General features: G+C 38.8%; 1 protein-coding gene across 1 annotated transcript; it reads left to right on the top strand.

Annotated features, from left to right (window-relative positions):
* The first annotated feature begins 2,417 nt into the window (after positions 1–2,417).
* Positions 2,418–11,255, top strand: spata2 (spermatogenesis associated 2). The gene is made up of 3 exons (XM_061735979.1): positions 2,418–2,479; positions 3,941–4,768; positions 5,238–11,255. The coding sequence occupies exons 2-3, from the start codon at positions 4,418–4,420 to the stop codon at positions 6,591–6,593; spliced, it is 1,707 nt and encodes a 568-aa protein (XP_061591963.1). The 5' UTR covers positions 2,418–2,479; positions 3,941–4,417; the 3' UTR covers positions 6,594–11,255.
* The last annotated feature ends 5,179 nt before the right edge of the window (positions 11,256–16,434 follow it).

The following is a 16,434-nucleotide window of genomic DNA, read 5'->3' as shown; positions in this document are numbered from 1 at the left end:
TGTTATTACATTATAAATATATTACAGCACTTCATTGCAATATTATACCTGCGCATTATAAATAAATGATATAAATAAATGATATACCAGAGCAATTATAAATAATATACATATACAACATATATATATATATATATATATATATATATATATATATATATATATATATATATATATATATATATATATATATATATATATATATATATATCTTAAATTTAAAATTAATTGGTTCCCTTAATTCATATCCCCCCTGTCTTTCCTGAAACATTTGCTGTATTTGTCCGGGTAACGAGTTATTTCTGGCTTTTGAATATTATTTGTGCAGTCCTTAACTCTGCAATATCGAACAACTTAATTATTTTGGATTTAATGAATAATGGATTGGTGTGTTCGATCAAAGACAATTTTCTAGTTCTCAAATTCATTTAAAATGCAGTGTAGCTTAAGCCTCAGATTGTAGAGAAATAACAATGTTTTCACGTATAAACGTGAAATATAAAAGTGCAACTGAAAAATATATGGCTTTAGCTGAGCATCCACTAATTAAATGCACTAATACAGTAGGAGTGAAGTTATTCAGTCATTCATCAAGCTTCAAACAGGAAGCTGATTTGACAATCAAAATATCTCAACAGCCACTTTTAACAGACTCGGGTGGTGTGTTCCTGCAAATACATGAAAAAATAGGGAAGTATATCCAAAAAGGCTCAAAATAATGTAGGTTTAGAATCAGAATCAGGTTTATTGGCCAAGTCAGGTCAAACAAGACAGGGAATTTGACTCAGTTATTTTCGCTTACTGTACAGTAAATAGACAAATGACAGCTCTTATTAACATATATACAATTTAAAACAAAAGTGGTTATTGAAAGGTGCATTGTTACAGCATATGATTGTGGTTATTAAATATTATTATTATTGCAATAATTTACCTGATATATTTGAGAGACATGAAGAAAAATAGTCAGATATTTCTAATGTATTTTTTATTTATTTCTGCAAGCTCATATTGTGTTAACAATAGATACCAATAGTTTACCTGAGAACTTTACCATCAAGGCACAGGGCCCGGGGCCCACTGAAAACGGGTCTGTGACCCACTTCTGGGTCCCGACCCACCAGTTGAGAATCACCGGTTTAAAGATTATGGTTTATAACCACAGACTGTTACCGTGCAAAGGTTATTTTGGCTCACTGAGCTCTGTCAAACAAAACAGTAACCACTAAGCATTATTTTACAAATGATTTGTTTATGCACCTAATTATGTTAACTCATTGATTCATATGTCCATTTAAAAAAAAATGTACTATGATTTTTCCATAGCTACTCCATTTCCAATATTCCAGTTAAAAAAAAAAATCAATCAAAATGTCCAATGACTCCTTGAGAGAGCTTCGGAGTCGTTCATGTACATAAAACAATCAAAGTCAGAAAAATTATATCTAAAAATGTTCAATGAAAAGCGACTTTCAAATGAAAGTCTGCGTGAGTTCACGTTCCTGTTTTCCCATGAAAACTGATAAAGAAATTAATGATTATTTCTTCTTCTAGATTCTTCTAGGTTGATTGGCGGATCACAACCAATTTTATTAGGTGCCGCCACCTGCTGTACCGGAGTGTGTAACATCAGGATACAATCTAACTTAAAGGGAGAAAAAAAAGTAAATACCTAAGTAAAATAAGATAACCACATTTATATCCTATTGTCTATCCCTGCATCTTTGAGAAAGACAAGGATTGCAACATATAACAATCCCTCATCACCTCACTCCTTCCTAATAACCTACTAAACTCCATTCCCTTCCCAGCTCGTACATCCTGTCTCTTAAAGCGTTCCTTTCTACCTCATACTTGCCACATTTAAGAAGCAAATGCTTTACATTCTCTGTGACATCACACTCATCAAATTTATTAGACATGGACTTTGCCATTAAATACAGAGTTGATTTTAAACTAGTATGACCTAATCTTAATCTAGAAATGATTACTTCCTCTCTCCTACACTTTCTTTTGAAAACCTTCATGTTAATTGACCTCTGTATGCTATAAAAATGTCTTCCTTTTACACCGTTGACCCACACCTTTTGCCATGAGTCCCTCACTGCCTTTCTAATTAATGATTTTGCTTCACCTTTACCAAAAGAAATTTCCACAATTGCCTCACTACTCAATTTCAATGCTCTTTTAGCAATATTGTCTGCTTTCTCATTGCCATCAACACCCATATGGGCAGGAACCCAACAAAACTGCACAGTAATTCCAGTTCTGCATAACCTCCGCAATACCATTAATATTTCCAACACTAGATCGTCTCATGTCGTTTTCTTTGAATTCAAGCTCTATTATTTCCAAGCAACCACAGTTCTCATGAACTACAGTCCTCTGAACTGTGAGGACTCCGCGCATGCGCGCTACGACGAAGGGAATTTTCAACAGCTGAGGAGGCGTAGCTAGCCACGGCTAGCACTTGTTAAAGGTAAGGTGAAGCAGTTCTGCTGATTTAGTTTCCACGGTGATGTGTTCTTTTAGCGGAAACATAACATTTCCCATTAAAGAAGTCCCTCCGTTGTTACCGTGTCTGTGCTGGTCACAGACCTTTATCTGGTGACCGGGATCTGCTGGCAGCACTGGAACGCCCTGCTAGCCAGCGTTAGCTCGCCAGCTGCGCTGAAATGGGCGTTCACTGCTTGTGTTACATGCAGCTGGGGCTCCGTGACAGTGTGGGGTCCGAGAGGCGGCAAGAGTAGGTCTAAACAGTGGTGTGCTTTCTCTGGATGGCCGGTGGTTTGTGTTGTAGCTGGTGCGCAGTGAGCAGGCATGTTGGTCCTGACTGCTAGCTCGCTGCACGGATGTTGCTGTGGACACACTGGACCAGCCAGCCAGCGACAAGCACTTCCTCCCTCTGTTAAGGTTGAAGCCTCGGGGCTTTAAAAGTGGTCAGATAAATACGCATGTTGTTTTTTTGGACGGGAGAGCGGTTGTTCCAAGTGAAAACTATTAGGCATAAACGAGAATGTGCCTCATCCTGAACCCGAAACCTGCTTATCTTCATTATAATAAACCTTGTCCCTTTCTTGGCTCAAATCAAGATAATGATCCACCAGTCCAACTTGTAAAGTGTGTGACTGATATGAAGAAAATAAAAACCCCATGCAATGTATCCTACAGCATGAGCTCTGTGATATCTCTCTTGTTATCTCATCTCATATCTCAAACTTTGCATTTTTGAAACATTCGATGGTAGTTACTAGTCTCTTTTCTTTATGTGTATTAAATGTCATTAGGCAAGGCAAGTTTATTTATATAGCACAATTCAACACAAGGTAATTCAAAGTGCTTTACATCAACATTAAAAGCGGCAAGACATAATAAGACGGTAAATAACAAATGAAATGAAATACAATTATGGGAAAAGAAGGTAAAATAATACAAAACATAAGTTGCTGAAAACTAAGGGCAGTAGAGTACCGCGGGTACACATCTCATTTCAGAAAGTATTTAATTTAAGAGTACACTTAAATAACAAATAAATGAAATAAAATGATAAGAAAAGAGGTAAAATAATAAAAAGCACAAGTTGTTAAAAATAAGGGCAGTAGAGTACAGCAGGTAAGTATTTAATTTAAGAGTAGCTTCAGTAAACAGTAATGTTTTTAGGCCTGATTTAAAGGAGCTGACAGTTGGAGCAGACCTCAGGTCTACAGGAAGTTTGTTCCACAGGTGAGGAGCAGAATAACTGAACGCTGCCTCACCTTGCTTCGTTCTGGTTCTTGGGAACCACAACAAACCAGATCCAGATGAACCTCAGGGGTCTGGGAGCTTCATAGGGAACTAACAGATCCAGCATGTATTTTGGGGAATATTTAGAAAAATGTTTACTTCCTGATGTGTGTCTTGAGTATTTCCATTTTTATAATGTTGACTTGTGTCATTACAGTTTGGAGATGGATGTGAAGAAACATACACACTGAGAGTGCTTCTTCTACGTGAGTGACCTTGAACTGTATGCAGGTGGAAGCCAAGGAACAGTATTCAACTCGGCATTAACAGAGACAAAAACAAAATCTCCTCCTGACTTCATCTTTCATGACAGAGATCTGTTTGTCTGGAGACAAGGTAGGCTTTGAGCCTTCACCAGAGATGGCTGTACAAAGATATCCGTGTAAGCTGGAGCCTCGCTATGTCAACTGAAAGCACCGGGCACCTGCATTTCTGGTTTAGAGGATGTGCTTCTGGTTGGATGCAAAGTCTCATTCCTCTCCCATCTCCCCCGAGCATTAAAATACAGCAATAGACAGTAAAATATGGTGATCAAAAATGGTGCTTGAATATGGCATCTTGGTGTGGGTTGTACCTATACAGGTCAGGCTCTCTCAGAAACGTGTAACAGCTGACTGATAGTCTGCTGAAAATAATGGATGCCAAGTTAAAAGAGGACCTGTTTCGGAGGTATGTGACGACACTGGAAAGGCGCCTGGAGGAGGGGGGTGGATATACAGGGACTGGAACTACACCAGAGGGAGACAGAAGCAGACACAAGGACAATGAGGCTCTACTTTCCACAGCTACAGCTCTGCTGGGAGCCTACCAGCCAGATCCTGGACAGCGATTTCGCCTGGTGCGTTTCTATGAGATGGTGGAGAACTCCCTCCACTACCAGAGGGGAGGTAACCTCAAGAGCCTGGAGAGAGCCTTCCGCACCCTGGAAACCATTTGCACCAATCTCTTGCTTTTCCCTTGGAAGAAGGAGTTCAGATGTATAAAGGTGATATTAATGTGTTTTTGTCATAGTATTCTTTTCACCTCACTTAGTTCATATTCATTCATTGTTGTTGATGTATCACTTGTCTCATTACAGCACTAATCATTGAACACTTATATTGTTGCAGTTGGAGTGCTGCAGGTTTTGTTTACCTTTTGAAATCATGCATACAAACTTCTGTCAGTGAAGATGTTGTGAGAAAGCATATGTAATTCTGATTCATAAAGGATTTTATAATTTATTTTAACTAATCTATTTGATAACTGTTTGCTGCTTTTAGTTTGTGCTTTGTTAATCTGTGCTGCGCCATACGGAGAGGTGTATATATAATATTCACAATAATAGTAGAGCAAATGTTGCAGTCATATCGGTAGAATAACAGTCATTTTCATTATTTCAGATTTTAACTTAATCTGTTAATCCATCTTAATGTAACAGACACTAATGATGATCAATGAATTCTATCTTTTAGACCTTTACCGGCCCATATGTCTACCATCTGCAGTCTGCCATTTGTGATGCTGAACTCCGAACTCTAATGCGCACCATCGGATATGCCTGTGATCACGATTCACAGTTCCATTTGCAGGAGCAGCCAGGCAGCGTAAATCATCTCCGCCAGTTGGCGTTTGAGCTTTTCCTAGCCCAGGCAGAGTGTCGGCTTCTGGCGGAGGTGGTGGCTTTGGCCCGGGGTTCAGCCTCGGAGCTGGAGGCTGTGGAACTCCGCAGAGGTAGCCGAGATGATGCAGCTGGTTGTGCAGAGGCGCTCCGCAGGCGCGACAGCCTTGGGGCAGACATGGCTCGGCTGACTGTGCGGCCACTGGATATAGAAAGGCCTCATGCCCATCACCTGAGGCGAGGTAGCCGGCCCTCCAAGTCTGTGGATGTTACAGATGGAGCTGGCCACTGGCACGCAGCTGCTAGCAAGCCCGTTTTGAAGACCTCGTTGAGTTTAAGGAAGGAGCCTCTGTTTGTGGATGCAGGGGAGGATATGAAGGATGAGATCATCAGGCCCAGCACCTCAGCATCTTTTTTCTCAATTGCAGGTCCACCCTCCTATAGCCCAGTTGCTGACTTTTTCCCAATTCAGTCACCCCCACCAGCTGATCCATATACATCCTACCATCTGTCCTCGTTGGATGAGATCGACTTGTACACAGAGAGGGGGGGTGCTGGGACAGGAGGAAGGCAAACCCCATCTCGACCACCATCCAGGGAACCTCGAGATACGAAGGACGGGTGGTTGCTCAAAGCTCATGGTAGTGTGAAGTGTCAGGGCTGTGGGCTGGGCTGTTCCACAATGGCTGCCTGCCAAAGGTGTGACATGATTCTTTGCACTGCCTGTCATGATCTGGACCCCTCCCCTTGCTGTGGCCTCCAAGACTACCACCCCAAATCTCCACGACCCGTTGATGGATACATTCCTGTTAAGGAAAAGCTCTCCGTCTATTCTAACACTCATTCTCACTCCCATCTCCATCCACATCCCCTAACACTGACCCACTCACTTTCTCATCCCCACCCTCACCCCCAGATGGTGGAGAAACCCTTGATGTCCACCAAGCTGTTTCCAAGCAAGCCTGTTGCTTTAACAACACCAAAGGGGGGCATCAGCGAAAGAGTAAGCATGGGGGGACCCAGATGTGGGTTTTGCAACAAGCCAGGTGCATCACACACCTGTGTGAATTGCTCCAAGGTATCATGTGACTCATGCATGGGCTTGTATGGAAGTGACATGTGCACGCGAAAGAATCCTCAGCACAGCTTTGTGCCTAACCATCAGCTCAACTTCAAATCTGGCACCATATCTCACCTGGTGTACCGGTGAATTAGGTAGATTGACTAATCCCATCTCCAATCAACCTGCAGTGTGTAGTCTTGCACTATTGCTTTAGCTTTCTTCATGCTTTAGCAGTTTATTCACTGTCCTCCCTTTTATGTGATGGTCCTTCTCGAGCCCCGTCTTGTACATTTCTGCTTACTGTCAGTAGGGCCATGGAATGCACATGCCACAGAGAGTCATATCGTCTGCCCATCTCTCTGCCTTGTACAACTTCAGGCGTTTTATTTATTTCTTCATTTTACCTTGCAACCTGCTCTGAAGTATTCATCTGATGTTGTAGCGCTTCCCAGTGTCCTCATATTTTTATCCTGTTCAAAAGGGAAACTGGATTAGAGTATAATTCCATATAATTTTGAATGAAATTGTCCAAATGAACATAATATACTTTGCCTAACTTCTCAGATAAAAATTCCTCTAATATATAAATATATAGTATATATGTATGTGTGTCTGAGATAGAGTGTGAGCGTGTGTGTGGAAAAAGACCTCTGAGCTAGCATTGGCATAAAAGAAATGTTTTTAAACTGAAAAAATGTTAGGAAAAGAAAAAAACATACACTGGAAGTCAATAAATGAATAGTATATATATTTTTAATCTATTCTCTAGATCAATGTGAGACTGTTAAAAAGTCACGAGGTCTGCCATTGGAATTATTTGTGTATACATCGTATGTATGTGGATGTGGGGTGGGAGATATCGTGAAGGGTCATACTGAGACAATGGTCAGACGCCATATGTTTTACTTAAAAGATTATGCCTTGTAAATTAACCCTGAATCGTTTCTGATGATATGACTGAGGTTTAAATGCTGCTGTTGACTCAACGTTAAACAAGTGTGGTGTTGTTTTTTATTTTTAACAGTTCTGTCAGCCCTAATCTTGCCATTTTATAACACTCCTTAAGCCTCCATTGTTCATGTACTCCTTCACCACATCGGTGGTTTCCTGTCAGTCTCAGGTGGGGTCACAGGAAGCCTCATGCTTGGCCACAAGTCAAGTGAGAGCAGAATGCAAGAGCTCATTGATCGGTTGTAGGCAGTATGAAAGTTTAGACTCTTAGCATTGTTTCTGTCTACCTCAGATGGCATCAGCCTATACATCCAGTTTGACATTGCTTCAAATATGCCCTCAGACCTGGAAAAAAGTATTGAACGAACACGTTTTTTCTTATTTGCCACGTGTATGTTAACCAAGCAGAAACTATCCCCTCTTAAAATCACCTGAATCCTTCACATTCAGAGGTTTCTGTGTCTGAATCTTTTGATTTACACAATTCAGAAGACTGGAGAGAAGAAAGGAGGGGAAAAAAAGCAATGAAATCTGATTTTTTTTTTTTTTTTTTTTTAATAAATAGTGGCTTTACAACAAGACAAGTTTAAACTTTAGTATTTTTTAAATAGTATTGTGAAAAGGTAATAAGATCCTGTAGTCTTGTTTTGTCCAATTTATAATAACATTCGTATTTACTTTCCACCTTCTTTTAGGATAAAAACAGAAACCTGGCTTTCTTAAACCCAAACAGAATGGAATATCACTGCAAACATCAGCATGGGAAATTCTTCATGAGAAGAGTTAAATATGTGCTTGGTTTGAATGGACAATAATTGGTCAGCATCCATTATGATCATATTTGCCCCTCATCCTAATAAAGAGATTGTAAAATAAATATGAATGTTAAAACTTTTGATAAAACGAGACTAGAGGTGGCTGAGACTTTCACACAGGCATTGCATGTTTTATGGTCATATTAAGCTTTTTTGTTTTGTTTTTAAAAAATGCTGTTTCAGGTTGTATTTTAGCATAGGTTGTCCCCAGTTTGACTAATTGGGAAAAGACAAAAAACGCTTCACTGTTCAGTAAACCACTGAACAGACACAAAGCTGATAATGAAAGTTTACAGCTCTTCACATGCACATGTTGATTTGAATTTTTTCACTTGAGTACTTCCATGTACTGCAGCATTGTGTCAAGAGTTTAGATCAACCAGAGCTCTGATCATTTCTTAGCTAGCTAGTGTTAATGACCGTGTAAGACACTAAAAGACCCCTATATCTGACAGCTACTTGTTAGAGGGGATTTAGTAATGAATTAAACTTATTCATTCATATGCTTGAAAAGCTTATCCATTATGTCGACGTATACCCTGCTTACATACTGATGCCCATATTTTCTGGGTACTTTTAGTGTTAGACACCATGTAAGAGCAGAACTATTTTATCTTGCAGTTCATGGTCACCAAGGGCTAATTCTTAATGCCATTTCATAAAAAAAAAAAAAAGAGAAAACAGGTCTGGTTTATTTTGACAGATCACAGAGGCTACTGTAGCCTTCATGTTCTGTCAGGAATAACCGCTAAATGCCTTAAACTCGTTCCGCTCTATCATCGCACATCATTTGTTTTTCATGTTGTCATTTACCCTGTATTGTGTCTTTCCTATCAGTGGATTAAACATTAACCTGTGCTTGTCAGGTTTCACAAACTAAATTCCCTTTTGGGAAATTAATTAAAAACTGAAAATGATAGATGGGTTTCTAAGTCAGAGCACAACAGGTTACATATGATGTACTCCTGTACATGGATTAAAAGTGTATTTGTAATTTGGTTTTGCTTGGAAGTTTAATTGGTTTTACTCTGGATTGTTTACAGATTTTTCTTTGTTTGCTTTACATGTATAATTATATAAACTGGATTTAAGGGAATAGTATTGCATTGTGCTATGTTTCAATGATAATCTTTGAAAGGACAAATAAAGAGGCGGTCAGATCATGCATCCTAAAGTAGCCTCCTCTCGTGGCACAGGGAGTACTTTTAAAAGTCTGTGGTCAAGACTGACATTCTGCACCACCTTGACTGCAGTAAAAATGAAGAATCCTCCGACTGAAGACACTGTTCTGTCATCATTTGTTGGTCAGGGTCTACTTTCTTTCATTATTTTGCAACATTCTCCTATCTACAATCAGTTTAAGGGTCTTAACAGTCCCCACCCAGAAAAGAGCCAGATTTCTATATAATTTTATTCAACTCAACATAAGTCACTGGCTGTGATACAGTGGTCCTAACATAGGATTGCAAAGGAAATGGAACTCTTCATCACATCTTCATAGATGATATGCAACATCAGCTGTGAACACTGAAGGACCCAAACTTCACCAAGAAGTTATCTGACCTGTACTTTCCTGTAAGCAGCCTCAGTGTTGCGTCTCCAGTCCAGTCTGTTGTCGTAATCATATGATAATAATTGAAAAGGGGATGTTTTGATACCAATGTTATTCCTTGACAGATGTTCTTGGGTCAACTTAAGCGAATTTGAGTGTTCAAAGTCTTCAGTGACCTTAGGGGAATTGTGCAATTTTTCTGTTGAATTAAGTCTCTCTGAATATTTGAATGATATATCATAGATGTATTTAATTTGCTCAGTTTGCAAATCATACCAGCAACAAGGATGATTTTTAGAAGCATTGAGCCATGTTGCAAGAGCGATCATGTTGCCAAATGAAGAACAAATATCTCTGGAAGAGAAAAAAAAAAAAAAACGAAATCCTGTGGCTTGCCTGGATGTACAGCTGATCTGTTTTTTTTTTTTGTTTTTTTTTTTATTCTGCAAAAAGTTTAGCCTTGTATCTGTAGATGCCGGCCTTTTTCAGAAACCTAGGAAGAAAGTCATCAGCATAGATACATAACTCACACGCAATGTGATGTGGATTTGACTTCAAACAGTGAACTGATAGCGTGTAGGTCACTAAAAAGGGCTAAACAGTCTTGAGGGCTGCTGTCAAGTTGTGGGCTCACTTTCAATACTTTAATGATAAATGGACTTGTCATAGATAAATATCTCATCTGGAAGTCAAAAGCATTCATTGCTGATTGTGGTGATAGTTATTGAAAAGGTAAAGGTCATGGAATACATCGAGCTATTTTAACATGATTGGTTTAATGCACACCGTAAACACTCAAGTCATTGTGGAAGTCAGTACTCCCTTTACCTCTTTGTGTGGTTATCTTACTGATATTAACAGTTGTGGTGTAGTTAGGGAGCCTCTTTACCATTCTCTGTTTCTGTAACCTTTCTTTTGGCATGCTCTGTACAAGGCCCATACCCATAAACCAAATCCCCACCTGCATTGGCACTGAGGACTATTGCACAATGTCTATGTGAAGGGGTATGGACCTTAGTTCAATGTATGGGCATAAATCAAGGTGGAAAGGGAAAATAGCCAAAACTGTTAATAAACTGTTAATTGGGTGTATATATATATATATATATATATATATATATATATATATATATATATATATATATATATATATATATATATATATATACACATATGATATGAAGAGAATCGAAATGTAAATGAGATTTTATAAATAATTTAAAGAATAAAATTATGAAAAAATGTCGTGCTTTGAGTTTGTGGCATTATTGACCTGTTAAATGCAGCTAGAATGCAAAAATGTGTGATTGCACTAACAACGTAGGGAATATCCGCATAAAATCTTGCTGTTGTTGGTTTTTTTCATCCACTTGTTACTTCTTTTTTTCTGTCTTCCATGTTGTGGGGCAGCTCAATACTGAGTTGGTTGATTTTCCCATCATGAACAGTAGATGGAGATACATACCAAAAGGTAGAAAGAATAAAGCTTATATGGAGTTACCAATTCCTTCTCTTTCCTTTTGTTCTTTCTTTGTTTTTGAAGCCATGAAAAATCATTCAATTATATTTGACAGTTAAAATTTGCATATGTTATACAAAGCTAAACAAATTGGATCATATGTGTCTTTTTGACACAATCTAAATTAATCTTTGTCCTAACTGTACTCCCATAACTGCACTTTAGGAGGGGCTGTGGTAATCTTTTTTTTTTAACCAAATTGTGAAGTATAATGAACTAGTCAATAATTGTACAGACAGAAGAAAGCAATAGGAGAAAAGGGTAACAGAGGTCCGGCTATTTGAAGCAAGGTCTGCAGAAGAACTTTCATAATGCAGCTTTGAGTTTTTGTTGACAGAATTTAAAGTCAACATCTTATGAAACACTGGACAGCAAACTGTTAACTTTAATATTGTAATACGTTTTTATTATGTACCTTTGGTTACACTGCCAGTTCTTTCCTTTCTTTCTTAATATGGATGACAGGCAGTTGAGTAGATATCACAAGTTAAGGAAAGGATCTGATCAAATTCTTATTGTTTATAGCTGGTCCTACATAACTAACCTGATTTAGTTCAGATCCCTATGGTATCATTTATCAATAACAAGAGGGTTATTTTGGAATTGGCACACATTTGGGATAATCCTCCAGGTGTGTGTTTTGGCAGACGGGTTTAACAAATGAGAGCTGAAGTCTGGTAACCCACCATGCTGGGTATAATGATGGACCAGGGCCTGCCTCCAATAAACTGCTGTAATGTAGCTGGAGCTGAGACTATACTCAATCAGGTAATAACATAAACGGGTATTAGTGAAGCCACGCGCATAAGGGAAATGCTGAGTGGGTCGCAGCAGTGTCCCTGGATCACCCTCTCCACTGGGACATGTCAGAAATGTGCTGACTAACAGTATTACATGCCGTGCGAAGTGAGAAAATGTTGAGAAAAAAACATCACTGTTCCGCAGGACAGAAAGATAATGGCAGATGACATACATCTTAACCGTGAAATGTACTACTCACCAGAATGAAGTAGTATCAGGTTATAATTACTGCATAAGCATGTGCACATCTGTTTTCACCAAATACATGTACTGTATGTTGCATATAATTCAGTCAACTCGAACTGACCTGACCAAAGTTAAAAACAAAAGCAAAACAAAGCAAACGTGGAGGTATATGCAAAGTACTTTTGTGATGGGAGTTTATATATTCCAGCTCCAAGGTCTTTAACAGTTGGCTGCCTTCAGTTGGGTTATAGAGTTTAAATCTGGCTGCAAAAACAGCTCATACGGTTTCTTGAATTAGTATATTACCGGATGCATTATTCTTGTGAGGCAAATTTAAAACGGCATACATATTTTAGCATAGTGATACCCACTGGATCCAAGCCATAAGGCTGATATTGGAGGAGATTGGTGTTAAATGCATTTAAATATTACTGATGTCATTACACCCCTTTTGAAAATAAAGAAAACTGCAAAAAAAAAACAATTTGGACAACTCAAATGATTTAAGTAAAGGATGCAGGAGGGGTGGAGCCTCCCAGCGGTTATTGGGCATGAAATAGGTCACACCTTGAATATTGTGGCAGTCCTTGATAGGGCCACATAAAAACAAACAACTCAAACAACCAGATATGCTCACACTCCTACAAAATTTAGAATCACAAATCAACCCCATGTATGTAATCTGGCAAAGTGTAGATTGTAATAACATATTAAATACAACTGAAAACGAGACAAAAACATGCCAGGGTTGGCATGACTGTTACTCTTACACTTACACTATGTCATCTAGTATTACATGCATTTCCTCAACATGTAAATTTATTATTCACCTCAATTAAGTAAGCACTAAACAGAATTATTATTCTTAATAAAAAAATGGTTTTAATATTTTTGATTAGTTTCCATCTTTAATCTTAAGAACCACAAAACAAATTTAGATATCTGTGTGTCATTATTCACTTAGACTTGAATTTCAACAGCCATTTGAAGCTTGTAACTGTGATGAAACAGAAAACTTTGTTGCATTACTAATGAACACAAATTCTATTTCATTGCCAAACAGCAGGATCTCATAAGTGATGTAGTTCAGTAGGGCATGTGCTTTGTGCCGCCAAGGAGACTGAACTTGTCAGTAGGTAATCCCCAAAAAAGGATTTTGATGTGATACATTATAACAGTGACTGTTTTAACAAAAGCCATGACATTTTAGGAAAAATAAAGAAAAAAGAAAGAAAGACATTTCAAAATAAAAAATAGTTCAAAACAGTTCTGGGACATGACTCAAAACTTATTTCTTCCATTTAACAGCCATGTTTTACTCCCCCTCTGACCACCAACTGTGTTCCTGGTTAAATGTGATATAACAGCATTCACGCGTATTTCATGAACTGTGGTAACAATGTTTCTTCTAATTATTTTCATGTCCATGAGCACATTTTTCTGTGAAACTGGAGTTACATCAACTCAGTTAGTCACACCTCAAAAATATTTCAAACATTAAAAAAGCTTCTGTCTCAGGGTGACTCTAAAAAGCAGGTCCAGGGATTTGTTTGTAGTAGACTATGTTACTCTAGCTGTATATTAAGTGGTCGGCCAAAAAAGTAGATCAGAGGTCTCTGCAGCTCACTCTGCTGATTGAGCCTTCATTAAGACCATGAACGTGGATCATATTGTACTTGTTCTGAGGTTTCTGCACTGGCTTTCTGACTTTTAAATATTGTTGTTGGATCATAACATTGCAATTGCTTTCAGGCTAAAATCCCAGCTTTTGTATATTATGAACATTCCAACCATGTTAGATAACTCGGAACAGGGTTTCTTTCTGTCAAACTTAAACAAAACCTGGAGTACCCTCCTTTAGTTTTTATCAGCCATGTATGTGCAAAATACTCTTAGGACTCTGTAAGTCTGCTGCAGCTCGTGCGTCCTAAAATTGTAAGACTTTCCTATTTCATGTTGAATTTGATTTATTCGTGTTCTGATAGAGCAAAGAAAAAATGAAAAAGGAATATTATATTGGTTTTCAACACAGAAGAGCAAGTAAAACTACTCGACTCCAGTCTACCTGTCGCTTCCATGTGGTGTTTCTTCGTTGAGATCTCCCTACAGCCTCCAACAATCATGCAAATATTCATTTTGACAGAAATGACACCCAATAACCCTTGAAACCCATTTTACTCTATGATAAAACATGCAATCCCTAGCGTTAGAGCTCACAGTAACATGACTAGTGCTGTCAAGCGATAAAAAATTGAGCGATTAATTAATTAAGATCTGTAATTAATCTAATTGATCTCTTTTTTAATCTCACCTAAAAATTGCTGAGAAAAGTCCTCAGCTTGAGGTGTTTTCCTTTAAATTCATTACATTATTGTGGCAGATCAAAAGATTGATATATAACAACAAAAAAAGTGGCTTTATAAAGTCATTTATTTATTTGTTTAACAGACTTGAACAGATGCAGTTCTAACCATTTACATCCACTTGGCAAGAACATTCGCCAGCCTCTCAGTCGCAGACGTGCGCATGCGCGTGGTGCTCTCCTCGAGTCTAGTTTGGGGAAGAGCGTTGCTGTAGCTTCATAACGCCGTCGGGGCATTTTAGAAATGTAAATTCCCCACTCACTGGATCGACAACTTTCACATGCTCCTCCATTTTCACTTCTGTTCTCCGCTACCCCCCCATGTCTGTCCAGCTACAATGAGATCCTACCAGTTTATCCTAAACAGGCCCAAACACAGTGACAGCCAATCAGTGTCCACCCCAACCAATCAAGGACAAGAAGTACCACCGCACAAACACAGATTTCAAAAAGGCAACTCGCAGAAAACAGAAAAAGTAAAGTTAGAGATTAAAAAATACACACACGCGCACACACACACACACACACACACACACACACACACACACACACACACACATAGTCACTTAGTCACACGCATATACACACACACACACACACACACACATGATCATATACATGCACGCACACGCACATGGACGTGCACGCTGGCTTGTTCACCTGCATGCTGGCTCTCTGGTTTTTGGGTTTAGGTAGCGGTAGCTTGGCTCGGACTGCGGTCGGATCTCGAGATTTGGGTCGATTGCTGTTGTTGTTTTGGTTGGCTCCGTGCCGGTTTCGTGCTTTGTTTGTGGTTTTTTGTTGCAGATTTCCAGTGCTTGACGTGTGTTTCCGTGTGTTCCTGCTTCCTGGATTGGCAGTGGATGTCGTCACCCCCCCCCCCCCCCCCAAAAAAAAAAAAAAAAAAAAAAAAAATCACTGGGTTTGTATGTCTATATTTATGTATGTGTACGCATATGTATGCGTATATATATGTATATACAGTTGTATGAAAAGGTTTGGGCACCCCTGATCATTTTCAAGATTTTCCTTTATAAATCATTGGTTGTTGGGATCAGCAATTTCAGTTAAATATATCATATGGCAGACAAACAAAGTGCTATTTGAGAAGTGAAATGAAGTTTATAGGATTTACAGAAAGTGTGCAATAATTACTTAAACAAAAGTAGGCAGGTGCATAAATTTGGGCACCCCAACAGAAAAATTACATCAATATTTAGTAGATCCTCCTTTTGCAGAAATAATAGCCTCTAAACGATTCCTATAGCTTCCGATGAGGGTCTGGATTCTGGTTGAAGGTATTTTTGACCATTCTTCTTTACAAAACACCTCCAGTTCAGTCAGGTTTGATGGTTTCCGAGCATGGACAGCCCGCTTTAAATCACACCACAGATTTTCAATAATATTCATGTCTGGGGACTGAGATGGCCATTCCAGAACGTTGTACCTGTTTCTCTGCATGAATGCCTTAGTAGACTTTGAGCAGTGTTTAGGGTCGTTGTCTTGTTGAAGTATCCAGCCCCGGCGCAACTTCAACTTTGTCACTGATTCTTGAACATTGTTGGCAAGAATCTGCTGATACTGACTGGAATCCATGCGACCTTCAACTTTAACGAGATTGCCAGTACCTGCACTGGCCACACAACCCCACAGCATGATGGAACCACCAACAAATTTGACTGTGGGTAGCAAGTGTTTGTCTTGGAATTCTATGTTCTTCTTCCGCCATGCATACCGCCGCTTGTTATGTCCAAATAACTCAATTTTAGTTTCATCAGTCCACAGCACCTTATTCCAAAATG

Source organism: Cololabis saira, chromosome 12 (assembly GCF_033807715.1).
Source record: "Cololabis saira isolate AMF1-May2022 chromosome 12, fColSai1.1, whole genome shotgun sequence".
NCBI lineage: Eukaryota > Metazoa > Chordata > Actinopteri > Beloniformes > Belonidae > Cololabis > Cololabis saira.
Note: the sequence above shows the minus strand (reverse complement) of the source record. Positions and strands in the feature narration are given on the sequence as shown.

Excerpts from the sequence above, each read along its gene's own strand:
- spata2 (XM_061735979.1), top strand. The coding sequence starts at position 4,418 with ATGGATGCCAAGTTAAAAGAGGACCTGTTTCGGAGGTATGTGACGACA. Across the intron at positions 4,769-5,237 it reads AGGAGTTCAGATGTATAAAG|ACCTTTACCGGCCCATATGT; the intron begins GTGATATTAATG and ends TCTATCTTTTAG.